We start from the raw sequence: 23985 nt of genomic DNA, 5'->3' as shown, positions 1-23985 counted from the left end.
TATTGCTAAGGTTAGATTGAGCTGTCACTTTCACTCCTCTCATCTGACAAAGACCCTGAAATGAACCTTGGGTAATGAGCGGGCCGTGGCGATTGGCCGACAGACCGCTAATTAGGAAAGACAAACAAAAGGGAAATGTCACCACTGACAATGTGTGAGCACTATCGTTCTGTGTGTGTGTGTGTGTGTGTGTGAAAGTTAAAGCAGATATGATATGAGGCTGATATGCTGAAGTTTCACTAAGACTTGTGTTATTAAATGATGATATTCAAGAACATTACCCAATCTTTTTTTTTTTTTTTACAAGGATTTTCCCAACTTATTCGATAATTACTGGAAACTAAAGTTGACGTGACAGACCAAGACGTTTTTCTCCAACTGTGTTTGTATGAGGCACGGACACGCAACTGCCATGCTTGTAAAACTGCTCACTCCCCTGCATCAAATCCCTAAATCCCTTTAAACTCAATGAGACACAGGAGACGCTGCCTTAAAATCTGTTTTTCTCTATGGACTTTTGGTGCAAATGTTGGAGCAAGTGTTTTTTTTGTCCACAAATCAAGTGACAAGCAAACAGAAGACTGTGTACCAGAGCTGCTTTTAACTATGCACCAAACAGGTGTGGAAATGATCTCCACATTGCACTCAAAGTGAAAATAATCCCTAGGTTTTACACTGTAATTATAGTTTCCAAAGTGACAGGGCTGCACAGTTTGCAGCAACAGTAGCTGTTCATCAACATATTATGTGATGACTGTGATAAACGTTGGGTTAGCTGCCTCTATAGCAATCGATCTGGCAGATTTTGATATGACTGATGAGGACACAGGATGGGCATGTCCTGATTTTAGCCTGATCACAGACTCTGTGACATCACTGCATAGATTGTTTCGTGATGAATATAATTTCAGGTGCCTTTCCTCACAGTCCCTACATACGCAATGAAAATAGCCTTCCACGTTTAGGTAAAAGTAGGTTGGACGTAATTAGCCACCAGGGGGCAGCTCTAATATAATTGTTGTGCCCGAACTACGTTTGACTGAGAAAGAGAGTGATTCTACTTCTTCCTAGATTTACATTGATTTTAAATGTAAGGAGTTAATGGTCAAAATCACAAGTATCAGCTCTTCTCTAATATAATTGTATTATTTATGTTCCTATTTAGAGAATAATAGGTCAGCACGGCACATATGAGTGGACACCAGTGTGATTGACTGGCTGGTCAATGCCTGGTTGCAGCTGACCTCAGTAAACTTGATTAGGCTCAAATTTTGTCATATTGTCTATGACTTCACCAGATTTGTTCTTCATATTTATGGCAGCCTGTGGCCCAGTGGAAAGGGAACTGGGCTTGTAACCCAGGGGTACCCCTGAGCAAGGTACCTAACCCCCATTGCTCCCCGGGCGCGACTAGTGTGGCAGCCCACTGCTGCTAATTCTAGGATGGGTCAAAATGCAGAGAATCATTTCCCTAAGGGGATTAATAAAGTATCTAAAATTAAATTTAAAAAAAGTAACATTTTCATGTTACTTTGTATTTCATACACTTGCACATGGAGCAATAAAACAGTTGCAACTTAGTGACGATCACCATTTGGAGGCATAAAAGAAGTATTAGAACTACAGTATTGTATACGCCATTACCCAAATCTCATCAATGTAATAATGTTGTGGATTCAAATAGACTTTTTAATTATAATATCTCTTTATTTCTCTCTACTCATCCAATCCACTCATTCTTCTCCTTTGCTTTTGCTCCCTCTGCTCGGTCTATAGTTAGCTGTAATTAAGAGCGGCTGCCACGGTGAAGGAATGGATCTCCTTCTGAAACCTTACACTGCCGTTCTCACACACTTCACACACACTCGCAGACACACACACACACACAGAGACTCTGTGACCAGAATCAGAGCTGAATGCAGTGTGTGTGTGTGTGTGTAAAGTTAAAGGTTAGATTTGAATAGTGGTTAGGTTATGGTCAGTAGTCAAGTTTGGGGGATAATGATATGGTTAGGATTTAAAAATGAATGGAAATGAGTTCATTGCGCTAACAAGAATAGTTTTTTTACATTCACCCCATAAACTCCACAATAACTTTAATAGGCTGTTCACTGAAGTTTCCACTGGGTATTAGAGTATAATAGTGTGTATTATGGTTCAAGCAAGTCATAAAGATATCTACAAAATAATGTCTTTTTTAACTAGTTGGGGAAATGCTAAATGACAAGTGAAACTGTGTGTAAAATGAGCATAAACCTACTGTAACATATAACCATAAATGTTGCTTATGGTCACAATAATAGTTATGAGTTTTCTATTCTTCGCCACTGTCCAATAGTTGCTGAATCAGCTGGAGAGGTTTGCGTGAATGAAATATAAGCAAAATTTCGGTTTACATGTTCTTTTGTATTTTCCATGAGGAATATTACAAACATAACCACTCCATTCTTGGACACCTATAATGGTAAGGTACAGTCAGGGTGGAGCTGGTCGAGCTCTTTGAGACAAACGGAGCTGCTGCATGCCCATCGTTGTCTGTTGTGTCATGTTCAATGTTCAATACCATGTGACGCTATGCAACAATTGAGCACAGCCCACACCACGCCTACCAAGTAAACACATTTAAACAATTTGTATCTGTCTAAGAAATAAAGCTACAAAATAAATGTTGACAAATGAAACTAAACTAAATGAAACACATCTGATTAACGAAGTAGAATCAGGATGTATTTATTTATGTGTTAGGTTTTATATCCTGTTATATGATAGATATTTAAAGAGCTCATTTTAGACTATTTATCTTTAAAGTTATCACATTACAGACATGAATTTTAAAAACTTCAAACTCATCGTTCATCAAAATAAATTCTATCGACGGAGTAATGACGGAACTCATGCAATAAAAGAAATCCACTGAGGAAAAACTTACCACAGCAGCACAGAGTTACTGTTTGTCATGATCTAGTGGTCTAGTAAATTGTGGTCAGTTGACAGTTAGTTTATTTGTTTATATATTAGTAATGTGTAATATTCTAGTGTTATTATGCACATTTAATAACAGAATGTTTAGTTCTTGATGTGTTGAGGGTCTTTTTTTGTATCTATGTAGCCTACCTTTGTTTATTTTGCATTGTTTTATACTTTTACACGGCTTCCTTTAAAGTGCCTAAAGCCAACTCCTGTCTCTGGTGCTGTATGGGAAAGTGTTGAGTTCACAGAACCAGCAAGTGATCAGCAACAACAGAAGGACTTAAAAAAAAAAAACATATCAATGCTCATATATAACTCGTATTTTACTGGAAACAAGTTTGTGTGCAGCTCCTCCGCCTGCAGATGTCACCGTCATAATCCCAACCAGCTGTTTTTCAACCCATACAAACACAGTCCCACTCACAGACACTTGAACACAGCACAGTGTGACAGCATGTGTGATCTCTGTTGTGATACAGACAGCAAATCGTTGCTATAAGGACGTGGACAGACGGCTAATTCAACCACTAACTGAAGAACACAACACTGTGTAATATGCATAAGAGAAATATGCTAAAATATGCTAAAATATGCTGTATGCTAAAAGTTCAAATTAAATTAAAAAAGTACTGATGTTGCATATATGCAAAACATGTCGAAATTATAATAACGAAACACACATACTGTATATGTATATATATATATACATATATGTGTGTATATAAAACATTTATACTGTACGTATGAAATGTAGAAGTTCCATTTGTGGCATTTGTCTTTTTTTAAAAAGCAGTTGTTTTGTTGAGAAGTTCAATAGAATGGATTCAATGTATTTGATATTACTCCTTGAACATAGTAAATTGGTGGATCTACATCATGGATTACTAATTTAAAAGTTTAGTATGCAACTTTATTTGATTTGTATTATTATATTATTATATATTATTGTGGCTCTGTTTGGTCTTTGTGAAAATAAACAATGTCACATTATTTGTGAAATGGGATGAAAACTGTTTAACAATTCTATCAGACCTGACTGAGGGAGCGCTTGTGTGTATACAGCAGCAGAGCAGGGAGGACGAGACACATTTATCTTGTCAAACTGGTGTTGTCAACCAGGGTTTTTTTAAGAAGTACAATTCCCTTCTTTTTATGGAAGCTTCTTTGTGTTCTTAGTTGTCCTTTTGTTCAGATTTTTTAAAACCGACATGTGTTTCACGTTTAAAAAGTTCAACAAAACACAAAGACTCCTCACCTTTGACACTAAGCCAGATCCATCTATGTGTGTACTATGATCATTTATAATTTATCACCCAGTATGTTTTTATGTAAAAGACTAGAGGCCAGACAGCAATATTGCATCAGCCCCACTTCATCTATGACAGAATCAGCATGATGTGATAAATAATTTAACAGTGGTGTGTTTTTCAAAGCAAACTGGAGCTGCTGAGACTAATGTACATCTCAACTCTGCAGCACAGACTAGGACAAAGAATACAAACTATTTAAGTCTAATTCAGTGAGAACTTCTTAGATCTGACATAAAATGAGTAATTAAGAGCTGATAGCGTTTGTTGATGTATTTATTTGCTTTTTGACCATTTCTATTCATCTCTAAAGCTCTTTGCAGCAGCAGTGGGAGTGACTCACTTTACCCTGAAGGAATCATTAATATTTAATCTAATCTAATCTAATATTATCTACTAAGAGTACATCTCACTGAGGTATAGTGCACAAGCATCAATATTGATGAGGATCTGTGACCATTAGATGACGGACCATTTTGATGAACTGTCAGTCACTTTCAAACCGTTCACGTGCTTCTGTTAAAAAAAGAAAAGAGTAAAGGAATTGATTTGAAAACCTTCTGCATTAAAATGCAATTAAAACTTACTTAATGACCCAAATGGATTCTGACAGAAGCTTTAATGAGACTTACAGGATAAGTTATGGAGCTGCTTCAGGGTAAACTATTTTAGAAGAAAATAATAATGAAATTCAGTCAATTTATGTGACTAAGACTTAGTCAGACGACATGATAAGAGCTAAATGTACTGGTTAAATAAAACAACACCTGTCTTCTTGATCCCTTATAGTTTGATTTAAGCATAGAATGGGCCTAAGCTCTGTTAATGTAATTCCACATAAGATATTTATAGAAAGTTTTTTTTTTTCCTTACACAAGTTGAGTTTATAATTAGTTTCTGGCACTATTATCTGAATTTAAAGTATGCTTCCTTTGTGTTCATTCTACGATAACCGTGTGAGATTAAATATAAAATTATCCAAGCTTCAGGATTAAGCTAAAACCAATTCATACAGTGTTGTATTATTACACAGCCCTACAGTTACACCCGGCACAAATCATGTTACATCATTTTGGTTCAACAGCAACAAAAACCACTCCATGACTCCACCATATGTTATGTACTGCAGCTTTACAGAGAGACATCATTTATTAATAAAGCTGCCTCCATCTTCGTTTAGACCTAAGTCTGACTTTCTTTCTTTTTTTTTTTTAAGACAAATGCTGCCATCATAATACAAATTAAAGAAATCTGTTCTGAGGCTCCAGTAATGACACTGACTGTCGGAATGATAAAAGAAGAAGAAAGAAGCTTCTTCTACAGCTGCATTCAGATGCAGCTCTCTGTATGATGTGTTGTGTCTTTTATCTAATTCTCTTTGCTATACATTGCTAAAAAGTTTAGTGTCTGGTGTTAAAAAAATGCAAAGGACTAAAGAGCAAACAAAAGCGTGAGAAATCCACAAAAACAAAAACAGAGAGAGAGGTACAGAAGTGGGAGAAGTGAAGGATACTTCAGGTCAGGTTATTATCCAGGTCACTCACCTGGGAGTCCCTGTGTACAGTCTGTGTGTGTGTGTGTGAGAGTCACATTCGAAGGACAGTCTATCGCCCAGGGGCCTCAAGGGACCCTCAGGGGGCCTTCACTCCAATTAGAATGAAGCCACCTCTCTGTCATTCTTACACACACACCTGTATTAATACACATTACTTATTAAGAGCTGTTGATGTACCTAATTGAACACCAATAATAAAATAACAACAATAATAATAATAATAATAATAATAATAGCACCACTAGATAGAGCAAATCATTATTCTCTCTCTCTCTCTCTCTCTCTCTCTCTCTCTCTCTCTCTCTCTCTCTCCTCTCTCTCTCTCTCTCTCTCTCTCTCTCTCTCTCTCTCTCTCTCTCTCTCTCTCTCTCTCTCTCTCTCTCTATCCTCATCATGCAGGTTGCAGGATCCAGATCCAGTTTCGAGGCTATTATTGTTCTTCTTATTATTATTATCATATCATCACCATTATTATTATTATTATGCTATAATTGAAGTACATTTTTTCATCAACAGTCTCTGCTGCTGCTTATATAAATGACATCATAGTTCTATAAACATGTCATCACTGACTCTAACTGTCCTGTATAAACTTATTACTTGACACAGTTGTTTGGTCTCTTTCTTCTTTCTTCTCTACCTCATCTCCCTCTTGTCCTATCTGTCCCCCGCCTCTCCTCTGTCCCCCATTCTGTCCTTTCACCCCAGCCGGTCGAGGCAGATGCTGCACACCTCTGAGTCTGGTTCTGTCAGAGATTTCTTCTTCTGTTAAAAGGGAGTTGTTTCTTCCCACTGATGCCTAGTGTTTGCTCATTGTGTGAATTGCTGGGTTTCTCTGCTCTTCCTGTGAGTAAGGCAGCAAACATCTCTGCAGACCCGTCACACCACGGACACAAACTCTTTAAACTGCTGCCTTCAGGCAGGCGCGACAGAACACTGTCTGCAAAAAAACAAACCGCCACAGAGACAGCTTCTGCCCCCCCCGGCTGTCTCTCGAATGAACAATGAATGGTCATCGCTGCACTACGCTCATTTGCATATTGCGGTTATTCTCAATAACTTGTACTATTTATATTTGTATATATACCTTCTGCTCTAAAAAACAAACATGTTCTTTATATATATTTATTGTTTTAGAGAGAAAAGTCAAACCGTCAAATTCCTTGGCTTTAGGTCAGGCTTGAGCACTTGATGGTTAAGGTTAGGGTAAGGGCCGATGGGATGGGTTATATAGTTTATGGGTGTCCTCACTACAAATGCTGCATGTGTGTGTGTGTGTATTGTGTTATTCTGCTTTGAAAAACACATTTAATTCAAGTTTTTAGAGCAGCTTCACTCTGTCGCCTGAGCTGAAAAACCATCAGCACGTTTCAAAAAAGTTCAGCAGTCGGCAACAAGACAAGATGGCTGCCGAGACAAATAAAAGAACCATTCATTACAGAGAAGGAAAAGGAGAGAGGGAGAGGGAGAGGGCTGGAGAGAGAGAGAGAGAGAGAGAGAGCAATCGTCCCTTTGAAAATTACCAAGCTGAATTCTGAGAAAAAAACAAAGGCTGTAATTAGACAGAGCCATTACTGCCTGACTTTGCTGTGTATGTGTGTGTGTGTGTGTGGGGGGTGGAGGGGGGGCAAGAGCAGCATGTGCAGGTGGGTGATTAAAGTTAGAAGTGTGTGTGTGTGTGTGTTGGACACCTTAAAATGACATATCACATAATCTGGTTTCCAATGACTGAAGAGGACATTACATACAGTACATTCATTTCCCAGAGACTTGCTCTAACCTTAACCCTAACTACAGTATAACCTCATTGTAACCATACAGCATGTCTTTGTCGTAAAATGTAACAATTTATGTTCCGGGGTCTTGATAAACTATCCGTGGCATAGCGTCTTTGTCACATTAAGTCTCCACTTAAGTCCATTTGTCACCTTCCACTGACACTGTTTGTGTCAAAAAATGTCAATACTGTTTGTAAGTTGTGTTGGTCCTCACAGAGACCCCCATACAAGAACACACACAGAAGGATTGTGCAGCTATCCTTGTGAGGACATTGCACTGACTTCCTCCTAACCACAACCATATCTAGTTCATAACCCCTATGTATATATATATGTATATACACACAGTGTATATATATATATATATATATATATATATATATATATATATATACATACATACACATATATATATATAAATATACACATACATATATACTGTATATCTCTATATACATGTTGTATCTTTGACTATGCTCCTCCTGCATGAATTGTGTGGGTTTTGCATTCAAACATGAATCATTACAAGCTTAACTTTGAAAAGATGTGATTAATCATATTTGGTCGCAGTGAATTCTCGCATAAATTAATTATTTTTTTAAATACATAGCCCTGGATGTTATTTTCTCGGCAGTACTTGACCTCAGTGAACTGCATGTGTTCATTCTAAGGCTGAGCTTGTTGTATATGAACGCATTAACACCGTCAGTGGTGACTCTGCGCCATCAGCCGGTGTGAGACACGGACACTCGCCTTCACTGAAAACTTGGCCGCCAGCAGGGACACAAGGAACAATTGATAGAAAGGAAGAATAAAGTAGAATTTCACAGTGAAAATTGTGGACTGTCTCTATGGACTTTGGTGTAGGAGAGTGAGAGTTTGACAGAAAAGAGCACACTTACACACACATACAGAGATGCAATTACATAACCAGCATCTTTTTCATTCTGCACTCATTTGCACTTTTGTACACTCAGCACTGGACGCGGTGTACACTTTAAGCCCACTACACACACACACACACACGCACTGTAGCTCTTGATATAGTGAAGTGAGATTTACAACCTTTTTTTTTCTGGCAGAGGACATTTCATTTCATTTCAGCAGCAGCAGCAACACAACACAAGCCACTTCAATCACAACACAAGCAGCACCCTCCTCCACAGGCACTGAGACAGCGAGTGCAGTGACTGTGTTCCAGTACAGTATCTGAAACCCAGAGGGGTTCAAGCAGGAGCGGATACCTTTACCGCATATCCACCTTCCCCTGTGTCCTCCTTACCACAGCAAAAACAAAATCAGCGGAAATCCACATAGTTTAAACCCATGCTTTACTTTTGGGTTTTTTTGATCTCGTGTGTAGCTCAATTAGCTCAACATGCTACATGACGGAAAAAGAGAAACACACACACACACACACACACACAGTCAGCACTGCAGGTTTTGCCTCTGACTGAATTTCAAAACGATCTCTCTATGATGTCCATCACGTTTTCCTATTGTGTCCTCTGTCTCTGCATTCTTGTCCTCATGTACGTCATCATGGAGAGCAGTTTGTTTGAAACGTCTGTATCTCAACAAAGCAAATATTGATAAATGTGGCAGTAATTCAAACGTCTGATAGCTTTTCACAGAGATGCCCCTCCCAGGATTTTGAAACGTGGAGTAAAGGAAATCTGGTCGAGACGAGGGATGTTACGTTATTAACGTGGCAGCCTGGAATAACAACATGGAATAAAGGGAAACAATACAGTTTGGAATAAAATCACTGCGGCAGTCAACATATGCAACCACCGCTGAATGTCTAACACGGTTAAATGTGAAATCAGTAAGACATATATTAGATTAGGTCATAGAATTGTCCACAATGTGTCATCTAAGATTAAGGAAAGGGCTATCATCGTCCATCCATTTTCCACTGCTCTATCCTCCACAGGGGGGCGCTGTGCCAGTCTCTTACAGACAAGCCTTGTTGCAAATGCGTCGTTTTGGTTCCAAACGCAGCAAACGTGGCGCCGAGGCATATTTCTCGTGAAAAGACGACACGGCGGTAACACTGGTCAAGTTTCCATTTTGTCCAAAAAGGCCACAAACATTTGGCCACAGCATGCAATTCATCTGCAGGACTGTTTAATACCCTGCTAATTAGCAACCAGTCAAGCAGCAGCGGAGCCAACGGGACGCCATCTGTTATTAATGGTGAAGGTAACTTTCAACTCTCCAGGCAGGACAAGCTCTGTCTACTTAGTTAATGTGAGTCAACTTTTACTATACGAATAATCTCCATTGTCATCGTCCATCACATTTAGACGACGATGATGATGATGATGATGATGATGATGTCTCACACAGACAGGGAAGACTAAACTGACTGAGGATAAACAAATGTCACCGAGCAGTCTGTGTTTTTTTTTTTGTCTGGACCATTTAAGGTGAAAATCAGAAAGTAAAGAGAGTTTTTAAAAACAAACAAATTTGTACTTATTCCCTCACCCAATGAGAATCGATAAGGAATCGGATCGATAAGGAATATCGATAACGGAATCGTTACATTCTTATCAATTCCCGTCCCTCGCTGTGTCACTCACACTGACACAGCTGCACATACACACACCTGTCTCTGAGGAGCTTTGCTCATAAAGTAAAGGCTACTTCAATATTTGCAGTGATGTTGGACTCTAATCTTAGTGGACGACACGCAGGATCCAGGATCCAGGATCTAATCCACAGGATTAGATTTTATAAAAACACGCGAATAGGAACAAATAGTTGTGTTTATTGTTGTTCAGGGGCCTGGTTTGCCTTAGACACAAGTAAGGGGGGCGTTAAGGAAAAAAGGTGCACTTGTGTGTAAATGTAATTCCTTGTATTATCAGGAGCCTCCGGTCATTCACTGACTTACCTTCATGACGATGAAGAGGACCAGGGTGACAAAGACGTTGACCTGCGGGTGTTTCCAGGCCTGAGCGTTTCCGATGAAGTCAAACTCCTCAGCGATGCCCTGCTTGGCCCACGTGTGGTTGTCCAGCAGCGTCACCAGAGCCTCCTTCTGTGTGAGCTACAGGCCACAGGAAGTGAAATCATCAAGCCGCAGAAACCTGACGACTGCACGTCTGTCACATGTATTGATTTATCAACTGTACGTCAGATTGTTCCGCTCACTTCCACTGTGAAAATGTAAAATAATAGGTCCGAATGGTAAAGCACGGCAGACGAGGCGTGGCCACATCTGGAATACACTTCTAGAGGCTCTGACAGTGAAAGTTAAATGCATCAGACAGGAAGTGTATCGCAGTAACATTGTTTTTAAACATATGACTGTGTAAAGGTAACAGTGGTGGCGTCTGAGATGTTCTGAGTGTGTCCTGTCATAGTGGAGCTTGAAGGAGTGTGGGTCACTGTGGGAGGAGTTTTGAGAAGGCTGAGTCACGCTGAGAGTGGGAGCCAAGACAAGGGAAAGAGTCTGTGTGTGTGTGTGTGTGTGTGTGTGTGTGGGGTGAGAGAGGGGCTGACATAACACAGAACATTTTTTTTTCTAATTCTAATAATTACACAAATGAAAGGATTGTACTCTCTCTCTCTCTCACACACACGACACACACACACACACACACGCATACACACACACAAACACACACACACACACACACACACATAACTGTGAGTCAGCCCAGTTAGGGAACATAATGGTCGTCTCCAGTGCAAAAATATGGCACGTGAGCACATTAACCCTGTGATGTGGTTATTAAATAATCAATCATGTAATAACATAAATGGATATGTATATGATATGATTGTGTATATCCATAAGTTGATTGAGGGTAAATTTCCTTCATGGGGATAATGATGACGAGGAAAGATCATTACTGTGAAAATGCTGTTTAAACACAATTCGTCATAATTTGTTCCACAAGGTCTTCAGAATCTCATTTAAGATTCTTTTTTTTCCACTTTTTTAACACATTTACTAAAACATAAGTTACCTTGTAACCATGTAACCAAGATAACATGATCCTTTATTAGTTCCACAATGGGGGAAATGATGGTATCACAGCAGCAGCAATGACAATAAAGGTAAAGGTAATAAATATTAAACATGCATTTTCACATGTTATCGACTATTAAAATTATAAAATAGAATAGACTAAACAGAATATACATTAAATACACAGAATACATACAGTATGAGTTTAATATGTCCAGTTTAAACCTGGATTGCACATGAAATATTGACATAGGATGAGTAGCAACTGAGAGCAGTGCTTGATGTACAGCACAGTCATTATAAGGAAAATGATAATATCATGAGTCAGGATAATCATGACATGTCCCATGTGGAGTTAAAATAAAATGAGCTCGTGTGCACAACATCTATAAGAAGATAAACCACACACACACACACACACACACACACACACACTTGCTGGTGTAACAGTCTTCAGTTATTCTTCGTTGTTGTGAATCTATACATTACAGTGTGTGATTAATGTGTGGGGAACATACCTTTCCAGCCATAAACTGCCCGAAGCCAGGTGGAAATGTTAGTGTGGAAACAAGTAAAGTGACCAGCGCTGGATACAGGAGTCGTCTGAGAAGAAAAGGAAGATGGAGAGAGAGAGAGACAACGATCAGCCCTACGATGGACTGACAACCTGTGCAGGGTGTGAATCCCCCTTTCGCCGTATGTCAGCTGGGTTTGGCTCCACGACCCTCAGGTGGAGGATAAAGCGGTACTGAGTGACATGTTCGTTCTCTAATATGCAGAGACTATAAAAAAACACGGGGTGTTTGTTTCTTCTTCATGGCAGAGATCATGTATATTTATTCTCATTATTTTCACACTCCACACAGAAACAACACATGCGGCATGACATCACTTCCCTGCTGCAGTGACACTGTTGGTTGAATGGCGTAAAGCGAAGCAGAACACGGCTGGGGGCGTGTTAAATGATAAAATAAGGTAAATAAAATAAAAAAATAATAACATCCTGGATCTGATTGGTACTCGGTATCGGCAGATATACTATTATATTATATATATGTTACAAATATCAATTTCAGCCTTTACTTTCATAGATAAAAAGGGGGAGGAGTCTAGGACAACAAGCCTCACACTTGTTGGACATGAAGGTGATGAAAGAGTGGACTAAGAAAGGCAACGGCAAAAAAAACTGAATGCAGTCGTTTACAATCTGTGCAAAGTAATGACGGGATTTGTGTTATGTTATGTATATACATCAATGATGTTAATCTTACTATAACATGATTAAATTAAAAAAAACCTACTTCTAGGAGTGCAACGATTATTTATTTCAATAAGATGTTACAAAATGTTGTTTTTCAAACTTCAAAATGATTCAGTCTTAATGATTGATTTATAAATATGAAGCAAAGAAACCAGAAAGTATTTATTTTTAAGAAGCTGAACAAAAATCTGAAAAATATTTGTATTTATAAACAAAATATTCAAACCCATAGTTTAGGGTTAATTAATAATAATAGAAAAACGGTTCTTCATAAATAATAGTAATAGAAATGATGGATTTTGTCAAAACTGTTGACACTTACTTCTTCATGAGGAATTTGTTGATGGCCTTCTGATTTCGGATGAACTGGACTATAAGTCGGTTCAAGTACACAAACAAGGCGCCGCCAAAGCCACTGGCAATGCTGCAATACACATGAACACAAAGGGATTTCAGTTGTATGTCTCACACTAAATACTCAACACAACACATTCAAATACAGCACGACAAAGGGAGAAAGGACGAGAATGTCAGCAGAAAAAAAAAAAACAACAGCGAGAGGAAGAATAGAAAAATGAGCAGGAAATAACAGCTGAGAGAGAGACAGAGAGAGAGAGCGACAGGGATGTGTGGGGGAGTCGCAGACAAAGCAGGGAAGGAGGGTTACATAAGCAGTCATTTAAAAGCTCAGTGGGAGTCCCTCTTTATGGAGGAGGAGAGGACAGACAGACGGCTCTGCAGACAAGCTAATGCTTAGAATTCTATCTTTCCATCAAACACTTGTGAATAAATAATGACAAGGAAGGTGAGAACATTCACCAGAGGAAACACTGCATGTATCTATGTAGCTTAAAGTCCTGTCTCTCTGTGAAAACAGTGAAGGAGGATTAGGATTAAGAGTTAGGGCTATTCCAAGGAAAGAAAATATCAGAAATATGCATTATTATAATGTAAGGATGCTGAGAACTGCATCATCTGAACGTCTGTCGTGATCAACTTTACTCTCCTCTTTTCTTCAGTGTTGTTTTTATTTGATAGTGTTAATGTAACAGTACATGAGTTGGTGTGCCAATAAAGACCAGATACACTTTAGAATAGTGCCTTTCACACCAAGCTTTGGCCAAGCACTCTTTGCAATTATCGTAATTCCACTGTCGGGATATTTACAATGGTTTCTGAAAAATGAGAAGTCGCACTTCAAAGCCAACATGTGGTTATTATGGTATGAGGAGCAGCCATCCTTAAGTGGGAGACCACACTCAGGGCACTGCCTGGAAGTGTGAGGTCTGGGATGGGAATAATATGTAAAGTAAATATGTCTTATACTGTTACTGCAAAATCTCTTATTCATGTATAACTAGTGTATTTTATTTCTAAATAAAACTCTAAAATGAAACTCTGTTTTTTTGACTTCAAGCTGTTAATACACTCTTAACATGCAGTCAATTGTAAATAACTGCTAGATACTAGAAAATCAATTTTATGGGTACAATGAGCAAATAAGGCCACATGGATATTTTGTTAATACTAAGAGTTTTCAAATCAAATCATAGCAGATAATATCATGTTTTATGTGCAAAGGCCTATACATACTGTATAAATGCCATATACAGTATGCATGCAATAAACACAAGGTTGGGGTTGATGCACACTAACACATCTCAGTACAGAAAACCAGTGCTGAAACGTACTGACTGTTAAAGAAATGATAACAAATATAAAAGTCACAAAGTTTCCAGGACTCTAAACTACTACCCAAAAAATGCATTACATTACAAATAACAGAGAAAAAACATCAAAACCATACAAACTTCAAGTTTACTAGTTTGTCTTATTATTTTAATCATTTATTTCAGACTGCTTCAACACCGCAGGGAACTTTCTTTCCTCCAGACTCGCTGAAACTTCTCATGTCTCCAAGCGTTTTTCTCAGCTTCACTAACCAAGTTCCCCCACATGGCTGTATTTGCCTCTTCTGCAGGATTTCTGCCATGTTAGTGTTTTTCCTGGGGTCATTCGCAGACTCCAAGTGTTTTTTTTCCTTTACTTCCAACCTTTTGAAGGTTGCCTGTTGTGGCAGGAGAGAATTAACAATGTGTGTGAGGCTGTATATCCATGCAACACAGCCTTTTCCAACTGGGAAACACAAGAGTTAAACACCAACGTCTATGTAGAAGATCAGCTTGTGGGGACACAGGAGTTGTTGGTCGACCGATGCCACCTTTGGTAAGATTTCATGATTTCAAACACAGAAGTTCCAAAATATTTACTATTGAATTTAGTGATTGAGGCAACTATGGATCAACAATTCCCATGATGCAAAGGTGCTGATTATCTCTATGGACTGGCCTACAGCAAACTCAGGAGAATATCTGAACCTAGTTTTCCAGTGATGGCTCAAAATCACATAGAAAACACTTGAAAATATTAAGCGTGTGGAAGCTGTTATAGATGCAAAAGGGAGACCGACTCCATATTAAAGTCTATATTAGAGTTGGGCGATGTCCCCTATATTGGCAATCGATGACGTTTACAGTAAAACATCAAAATATCGTGATGGATGATGATCGTCGGGGTGTGTGTGTCACGGGGAGTTCATAATCTACCAACCACCTGGCAGACCCCCCGAACCGTAGGAAGGAGGCCTCCGAAGACCGCTAACTCCTTTAGCTCAGATTAGTTTGTTACGGCAAAAACACATTAAACCACGGGACTTAGTCTGCGATGACTTACATTAAAGCTGTAGTATGTAACTTTTGAATATAAAACCATGTCCTCTTCACACCTTTGTTCACCCAGTCACCCAGTGACATTCCAACACTGCACACAGGAGGCGTTTTACTTTACAACTGCTGGCAAGGTGGAAGCACAATAGCTACGTAGCGCTAGTAAATCAAAAGTTGGCTGAAAACGCCACAAGATGGCGACAAAAACATTTAGAAGTTGGATTATACGACACTGCTTGACTACATGCCTGCATGTGCCAATCACAGCTTCTTCATTTGATGTGGTCTTCAAAGGCACAATGATTTTAGTAAAAACTTGACCATGAACAAAAATGATGTCATTTGCAATGAAAATTTCCTAAAATACATCATTTGTATTTAATGTTATTGGTTCAAAGGATGTCAGGCTGAATGGTCGGCCCCCACACATTTTCACCTTACTAAATCTGACATCATTATTGGCTGTTCCAAGAGTAGTGATGAAATTCAACTTTGAGAAAAAGTAGCCTCCTCTCTTTTCTAATGATTGAAGGTGTAAACAGTGAGAAGACTCTTCAAAGAATTGCCCTTGAACGTGTGAAGAATCTTTCCTGAACAACTTGTTCTGGCCTAGTTGACTGGGACACTGACCGACTTTCAGCTCAACAGCAATTGGCAGGAGAAGATGGAAACACACACACACACACACACACTGAAGGTGGTGTTTTGTGCACCATATATGCAAATCATTGATGGAGCAGTGGGTGTTAACAAGGTTAAACAAACAAAGAAATAAGTAGAAGAGAGTTTCCTTTTGCAGTTTCTAACTTGAAAGTGATTTAATCTAAAAGAGTGAGTAAAGGAAGGTTGAGAGTAGCAAGAGAGCGAGCCATCCTCTCCATATCGCTCCACCTGCTTTCTTTTTTCCACGCTCATGGTCTCATTCACACAGCAGTGAAGGAGCCCTCAGGCTATGGCAGGATAAAATAAGACACTCCTCAGTGTGCAAGCAACTGTTTCAGGATGAATTATCCATGTTAGGGGACTCATGCAGGCTACCCTGAATTTACACCTCCACAGGCAGGAGGGAGTGGAGCGCCTGAATAATATCTGACTTTATGCTGCAGTCATGGAAAATGTGAATACCTTTATTGTTTAACATTACTGTAAAACAATAACTCACAATGTTTGGATTTAATTACAGGTCCAATGTGGAAGAATATGTACCGTCCAAAAAGTAAGATTCAATTTCAAAATGTGAAACACACACTCTGTTCTGACTATATTGAGACAAGAGGGTCACCCCCATAAAGAAAGGCTCCTCCCTCAAGTACAAATAAAAGGATTATGCTAAGACTACAAAAACAAACCATTTCTGAGTCAAAGTAAAACTACATATTATATTAGGCACTCAAGGTCGACTTAAAACTTAAGTTAATAATGCATAAAATAGTTATATACAGAGGGTTTATATAAATCTAATTTGAACAGTTCGACAGTCCAAAAACATGCAATATTGGGATTAGGGAAATTGGTCATTCTAAATTGACCATAGGTGTGAATGTGAGAGTGAATGGTTGTTGGTCTCTGCAATGGACTGGCGAACTGCCCAGGGTGTGACCCCGCCTACGTCAGCTGAGACCGGCACGGCACCGCCCGCAACCCTCCGGTCGGTGGAGGATAAAGCGGTGGATAAAGGATGGATAGATGTGATTGATGAAGACAGGATTTGAAAGTGGAGAGAGAATGAGAGTTGCAGTTTCAGAGGTGTGAGGCAGAAGGTCTGCAGTTCTCTGGACACCATGATAGAAAGGGCAGGCAGATCATACATGGAGGTGGATGGAGGAAGAAGACCTGAGTGTGTGGATGGATGTGTTAATGGTCGGTTCAGAGAGGTGGAAATTGATGTGGTATTTGAAGGACAGGAGGGATGTGATTCTGGGGATCGTAACTTCTGTAACACACAAACTAGTGACGAGCAAAGCTGTTCTTCTCCGTGTACTGAATCATTAAAATCAGTTCATTAAAAAGATTAGTTACAGGTTGTGATTCCACTCATGATTGCTGGCTTTCAGCAGTGCTGTCGCTCAACATTACATAATACTACATAAATACTACATAAATACTAAATAATAAATTTCCTTGGTAAATTAACACATGTTTTCAGGATGTTTAAGTCTAATCTACAGTACAGGATTGTTCGGTTTGATTCTTGTGTTAGACGTCGTGCTCATGACTCTTCCAGTGACTTGAGTTTATGTCACATTTTAGTATCAGCTCAGCTCACTTGGAACCTCGACAGATCAGGTACCAAAAAAGCCCCGGGTAACCAGGTACTGTCACTAATGGAAAAGCAAAAAAAAGCCCAACGAGTCGTGCTACAACTGTATAGTGGAAAAGCTAATTGCTAATCTTCTCCACTCGTGATGCACCACGTAAGGTGTATACACGTCTGAATATTTACTTACCCAATGACAGCAAAGGCAGGAAGCTCCTGGAGGTCAAAGGGGAAGTCCAGCCGGAAATTGGTTTTAAACAGAGCTGTGATGGTTTCTAGAGGAAGAGCAACATCCAAGCAAGATGAAGAGGGAGAGAAAACACACAATTCAGCTCGCTGTGGCTGAACTGTTCACCTGACATAGGTGGTCTTTCATAAATGAAGCATGACAAGTGCAAAATAAGTAAAGTTCAAGTGATCGATAATTACCTTCGTCTTTGTTCCAAACAGCAAGGACTCTGAAGATGAAGGCACTGAAGGTAGCAGCAAAGAAACCTCTCCAATAGTTCCTCACCGCAAAGAACGTGGACGTTACTTCAATACTGAACAACACTCCTGCACACACACACACACACATAGCCATTGTTTACCACTTGCAATAAAGTTATATATATAGTTTACATATACACACAGTATGTTGCTTTACACATCCCCTAAATACCAGTATATGACATGTAATGTTAAAAGAAACATTTTCCAAAATGTTTTAGAAGAACAAAAATCTGCATTGAAAGTTTTGGTGACTCATCTTGAACTTGGGGATTATACTAATGTTGCATCCTTTTAATCAGGTTTTCAGGTGTTTCCTCTCTCTCACCCTAGCAACCATAACTGCAAATTGTATCTTCCAAAAAACATTGCCTGTAACATTAAATACAACATGCATTTGCTGTGACATTGTTTCAATTCACAAATGCATTCATTTCCCCTGAAAGTCTTCTCTCTATGATGGTGTTGGACTGCTGTGTTAAGGTCCGGACCCTGCAGTGGCCAACACACGTGTGAAAATGATGACTCATGCTTCCTGAACCACAGTTTCTTTCACAGTTTGAGTCCATGAATCCTGGGAGAGTCCACTTGAAAAACCCAGTCATTCAGTTTTTTTCAGATAGTCAAATGACCTCTTTTTCTGGACTCATGTCGTTGCTGAAGTAAGACCTGATTGACTGTAGCGACTCCTGATTGTAACACTGCCCCCTACAGGCTTGGACGACATGCACTCGGGGAAATATTACAGTATGTGACTTGTTTGGCTTGGCAGTACAGGTCATGTACAACAGTATAAAAAGAAAAACTAACCTGTCTCTGGGTACACTAGAATACCTATTTTGCATCCACTATACAACCAGAACTAAACCATTCACACTCACGTGCTGATATGACACTCACCTCCTATAGGAGCAGCAAAACAGCAACCCACTCCTACAGCACAGGCTGCTGCCAGCATCTCAATGTTCCTTGACTCGTTCTGAAACACACACACACATCAGAAGATCAGTGGCTGACACGTTGAAAACAAAAGGTCTGGATCACTCAGACGTCGCAAAGGCAATGGTGGTCCCTCAGAAGAGCCAGCGGCCAGCCTGACGGCGTGCGACAGAACAGCCCAGCAAACAGGTCGGCACACAACAATGCACCACACACACACACACACAGTCGCACAACCACAATCCATGTATGAATGACCGTCAGAAACGTCATAGACACAATGGTAGAAAATTCACTTCAATTCAGAGTGAAACAATGGAGCTGCTAACATCTCCCTCTTTCCTCACATTCCTTCCCATGTGACCTGTCTTGACCACAGGTGGACCACAGGTGGACCACAGGTGAACCAAAGGTAGACCACAGGTGGACCACAGGTGGACCACAGGTGGACCACAGGTAGACCACAGGTAGACCACAGGTAGACCACAGGTAGACCACAGGTGACATGTTTCTCTTGTAATCTGTTATAATAGATTAGCCCATGTGATACAGATACTGGCTGAATCGCATTGAATCAGCTCATTATTGGTCAGATATTGGAAAGATGAAAATGTAAAATCTGGTACAATCCAAACGTCGTACACATCACAAGCTTCAAGGTGCACAGTAATGCTGTGGGCTGTTTATTTCTTCGTTATGGGGAGAAGAATATTTGCTACACAATTGGAGAACGTATGTAAAGTTGCTTGAAATGCTTTAGCACAAATGTTGTTGTGAACAGCTTCATAGTTCAAAACTGTATCAGACTAATATTGGTATCGTGCCATCCTATCCCTTACACTACCCATCACTGGGTAAAGTAATAAAATACAAATGAGTGAGACTCATTAATGCCCAACACCGTTGATTATACTTGTAGGAGAATCACAATGAGATGTGGTGAGATGGGTATTTGAAGTGGAACACGCAGTAGAGACAGGAAGGGCTGAGAACGCTGAGCTGCATGACTGACGGGCAGAGGTTCACAGTGCATCATGGGAAATGTTTTTATTTTGATGCAACTGATCCTCCTTACCTTCATTCCTGATGTAAGACTGGCTTCCTTCAAGCAGCATGGCAGTGATAAGACAAGGTTAGTGTGTGTGTGTGTGAGAGAGACTTTATCCTCAGTGGATTAGCCACAGATAGACCACAGTTGAACCACAGTTGAACCACAGTTGAACCACAGTTGAACCACAGGTAGACCACAGGTAGACCACAGTTGAACCACAGTTGAACCACAGGTAGACCACAGCACCACAGTTGAGACCACAGGTAGACCACAGGTAGAACCACAGTTGAACCACAGTTGAACCACAGGTAGACCACAGTTTGAACCACAGTTGAACCACAGAACCACAGTTGAACCACAGTTGAACCACAGACCACAGGACCACAGGTGGACCACAGGAACCAAAGGTGGACCAAAGGTGGGCCACAGGTAGACCACAGGTGGACCACAGGTGGACCACAGGTGGACCACAGGTGGACCACAGCCAGGTGGACCACATGTAGTGGACCACAGCCACAGGTGACCACAGGTAGACCACAGGTAGACCCACAGGTGGAACAAAGGTGGGCCACAGGTGGACCACAGGTGGACCACAGGTAGACCACAGGTAGACCACAGGTGGACCACAGGTGGACCACAGGTGAACCACAGGTGAACCACAGGTAGACCACAGGTAGACCACCGTTGAACCAGAGTCATGAACCAAGTCATGATTCCCAAAAAAGGATCACAGTTATTGTGAGTTCTATACGGTCATTGTGTAGGCCTACTAAACATCAGCATGCCTGTATGGTTATTAAAATAGATAAATATGTAAAAAGTATAAAATTTGCCACTCTAACATTATTTTTTAAATGTATTTATTTGAAGAAACATGTGGGATTAGCTGGGATTAGCTCCTGTAGTAATGTTGCTGTAGTTGGACATGAACTGCAGAATTGAATTACCTTAAACTCTAGACCAGGCTCCTTCATGGTGCAAAGGAATATAAACAGCAGCAAAGCTAGTAAGGAGAGTGGAATATAACCTATTTTTTTACTTCTAATTTTAACGATGGGAAAAATAAAAGATGACAAAGTAAGCAAGAGAACAATGGAGGTGAGGAGGAGGAGGAGGAGGAGAGAACAATGGAGTTGCAGAACATGATTAATAAGGGTTGTTATATAATAGGCCCGCCCATGATCAACACACGAGTATAAGATCAGAATTCCCGATATATTTCATTTAAATTCAAGGACTTTCCAGGACCAATTTCCTCAAATTCAAGGATTGAATGTGCCAACACAGGCACATTCAGGTCATGCTTAAGATGCAGGGCAGCATGAGGCCAGCTCACCTTGCCCCGGCACAGCATGGCTCGACTCGACTCTTTATGGTTTGGTTGGTGTTCCATTACAATCTCGTACCTCCCCAACGTGGGCGGGGTCACAAGCGACACACACAAACTAGTGACTTGTAAAGTCATTAGAATGAGTTTTGAATTGAGATTTTAAATATTTCCGTGCCAAATGTAGGAGATCAACGCAAATGGCATTCACTCGTTTTAAATGCTACATTTAGCAGCTTCTGCTAATGATAAAGATGGTGCTGTACGAAAAATAAAAATTAAATAAAAAGTTGAAACAGCACAGATGTGAAGCGCCACGTGAACATGATTCTTTTCAAAAACCCTGGATGGCAGAAAAAACTCAGCTGTTTCTGATCATTAAGCTAAAAACTATATCAAAATTTTGTGGGGAAATAACTATTTACGTACATTTTTTTTGGCCCACCCCTATGGGGAATATTCAAAAACAGGGCTGGACGAGAGCTACCGACCCCCTTAACCACCCATCTTAAACAGGGTGACAGTGGCTGAAACCCTGAAACAGGAAATCGACAGTAGTACTTCAGAGAGGAGGAAAGAAAAGAAAAGGAAGGCGACGTGAAAACAGAGATCAGAGTCTTCAATATACAATCAGTCTGTTGTCACCTGAGCTAAAATAAGTCTTTGTATCTTATGTCTTCATATACGATCTGTGGCTGAAACCTGAAAAGGAAAACATCGGAGACAAAGAAGACGCATAAGATGCAGACATGAAACCGGGCTAAATTAATCCTGGTTTCACACATCATTCCCTGAGGAACTTGTCACACGTGTCATCACATCAGTCACGGCACCTGCTGCTGAACCGTCACGCCGCGTGTGACACTACACGTGTCGTGGGAGGTGCTGTACATGTTATCATGGTTCCTGTGTGTTCTCTTAACTAGTATGTGTTACTGCTGGATGTAAGAAAATAAACTTCGGAACTTTGCAAGGACGCTCGCTTTTACATATAGTTAATATCTATTTTTTGCACATTCGATCAGGAACAAGAAAACTGCTTCACCCCGCAGCCACATTGATCTGCATCAGAGCTGCAACTAACGATTATTTTCATAATCGATATAATATCAGAGAACCTTAAAAAATGCTGATGAACGGTGTTCATCAAAACCTTCATTCTTTTCTGGCGTTGAAATGATTGTGAGTGCGACCCAGAGCCAGTTATCATGTTTCCATCAATGTAGCAATGTGGTGTGCAGTGCACTGACCACACATCAAGCCAGTGACCCGCACCGGGGACTATTACAGCAAAAATGTAAACAATAGAAACTTTAATTTGAAGTTGCATAAGACCACAACATACAGTGAAATCAACAGCTAAACAAAACAAAAACAGCTATTTACCTCGTAAATTCCTCCAAACAGAGACATGAACTTGCTGAGAAGAGCGGCACACAAACTGGCGATGTGTACAAATGGACCCTGAAGAGGAAAAAAAAGACTGCAGATGTAAGGACTGTCTTTGAAGATGGACGACATGACGGCTTTTCAAATGGTGAAAACATTTTGTCATCCCCCTGGTGGCTGGCTGCAGTATAGGTCACAAGGCGTTGGGGAAACTCAATAGATGAGTTCTTACCTCACTTTTGTGCGTTCAGTTGTTCAGTGTTTGATTTTCATTCATTACATAATTACATTACAGTAAATACAGTATGGAGGCGTTTGTCATTGAAAAACTGAAATCAGAGGAACGATCCGGCAACACATACGCTAACACATCATTTACAATTATGTTATTTGGTCAAATTCAGGCTTAAAGTGGAAGGAAATGAAAAGCAGCTGTGAGGAGTGTATGTGTGCCAAAGCTAAATAATGTTGATAATGTTGATTTTGATAACCCATTAATCGCTCGATTATTTTCTCGATGAATCGAATAGTTTGGTTCAGAAAATGTCAGAAAAAGTTGAAAAATGTTTCTCAAACATTGACATGATGATGTTCTCAGATGTTTTGTGTTTTGTCCACAAACCAAAATGATTCAGTTTTAATGAATTATTTGTCAAATGGATTAGTATTCAAAAAAATTTATTAACATTTTAATTATTAAAGAAGAAAAAAATCCATTATCAAAACAGATGATGATTAATTTAGTATTCATTTAAAAATGGATTAAATGAATAATCCTTTTCTGGCATTAACACTGATATTGTAATTTTTATTTTTTTTTTGCTTCAACCAGTGATGCTTCACATCTGTCCTGGCCAGATTTGCATTGAGATGTGTCCACATTGGACAAAAGGGGGAAAAAGTGTCTCAAAACAAATGAAGAACTCTGGGCTGTTGGCACTTTAGAATCGT

At 39.8% G+C, this 23985-nt stretch overlaps 1 protein-coding gene across 3 annotated transcripts in view; it reads right to left on the bottom strand.

Annotated features, from left to right (window-relative positions):
• Positions 1-23985, bottom strand: part of clcn2c (chloride channel 2c) — a 139174-nt gene that overhangs the window by 49555 nt on the left and 65634 nt on the right. For all 3 annotated transcript variants that reach the window (XM_044031759.1, XM_044031760.1, XM_044031761.1), the window contains exons 6-12: positions 23032-23109; positions 19229-19307; positions 18269-18394; positions 18030-18114; positions 13179-13280; positions 12114-12198; positions 10513-10668 (exon numbers count right to left, since the gene is read on the bottom strand). In XM_044031759.1, coding sequence (XP_043887694.1) covers positions 10513-10668; positions 12114-12198; positions 13179-13280; positions 18030-18114; positions 18269-18394; positions 19229-19307; positions 23032-23109 — 711 coding nt within the window. The remainder of the gene's footprint in view (positions 1-10512; positions 10669-12113; positions 12199-13178; positions 13281-18029; positions 18115-18268; positions 18395-19228; positions 19308-23031; positions 23110-23985) is intronic.

Source organism: Solea senegalensis, linkage group LG8, assembly GCF_019176455.1.
Source record: "Solea senegalensis isolate Sse05_10M linkage group LG8, IFAPA_SoseM_1, whole genome shotgun sequence".
Taxonomy (NCBI): Eukaryota; Metazoa; Chordata; class Actinopteri; order Pleuronectiformes; family Soleidae; genus Solea; species Solea senegalensis.
Note: the sequence above shows the minus strand (reverse complement) of the source record. Positions and strands in the feature narration are given on the sequence as shown.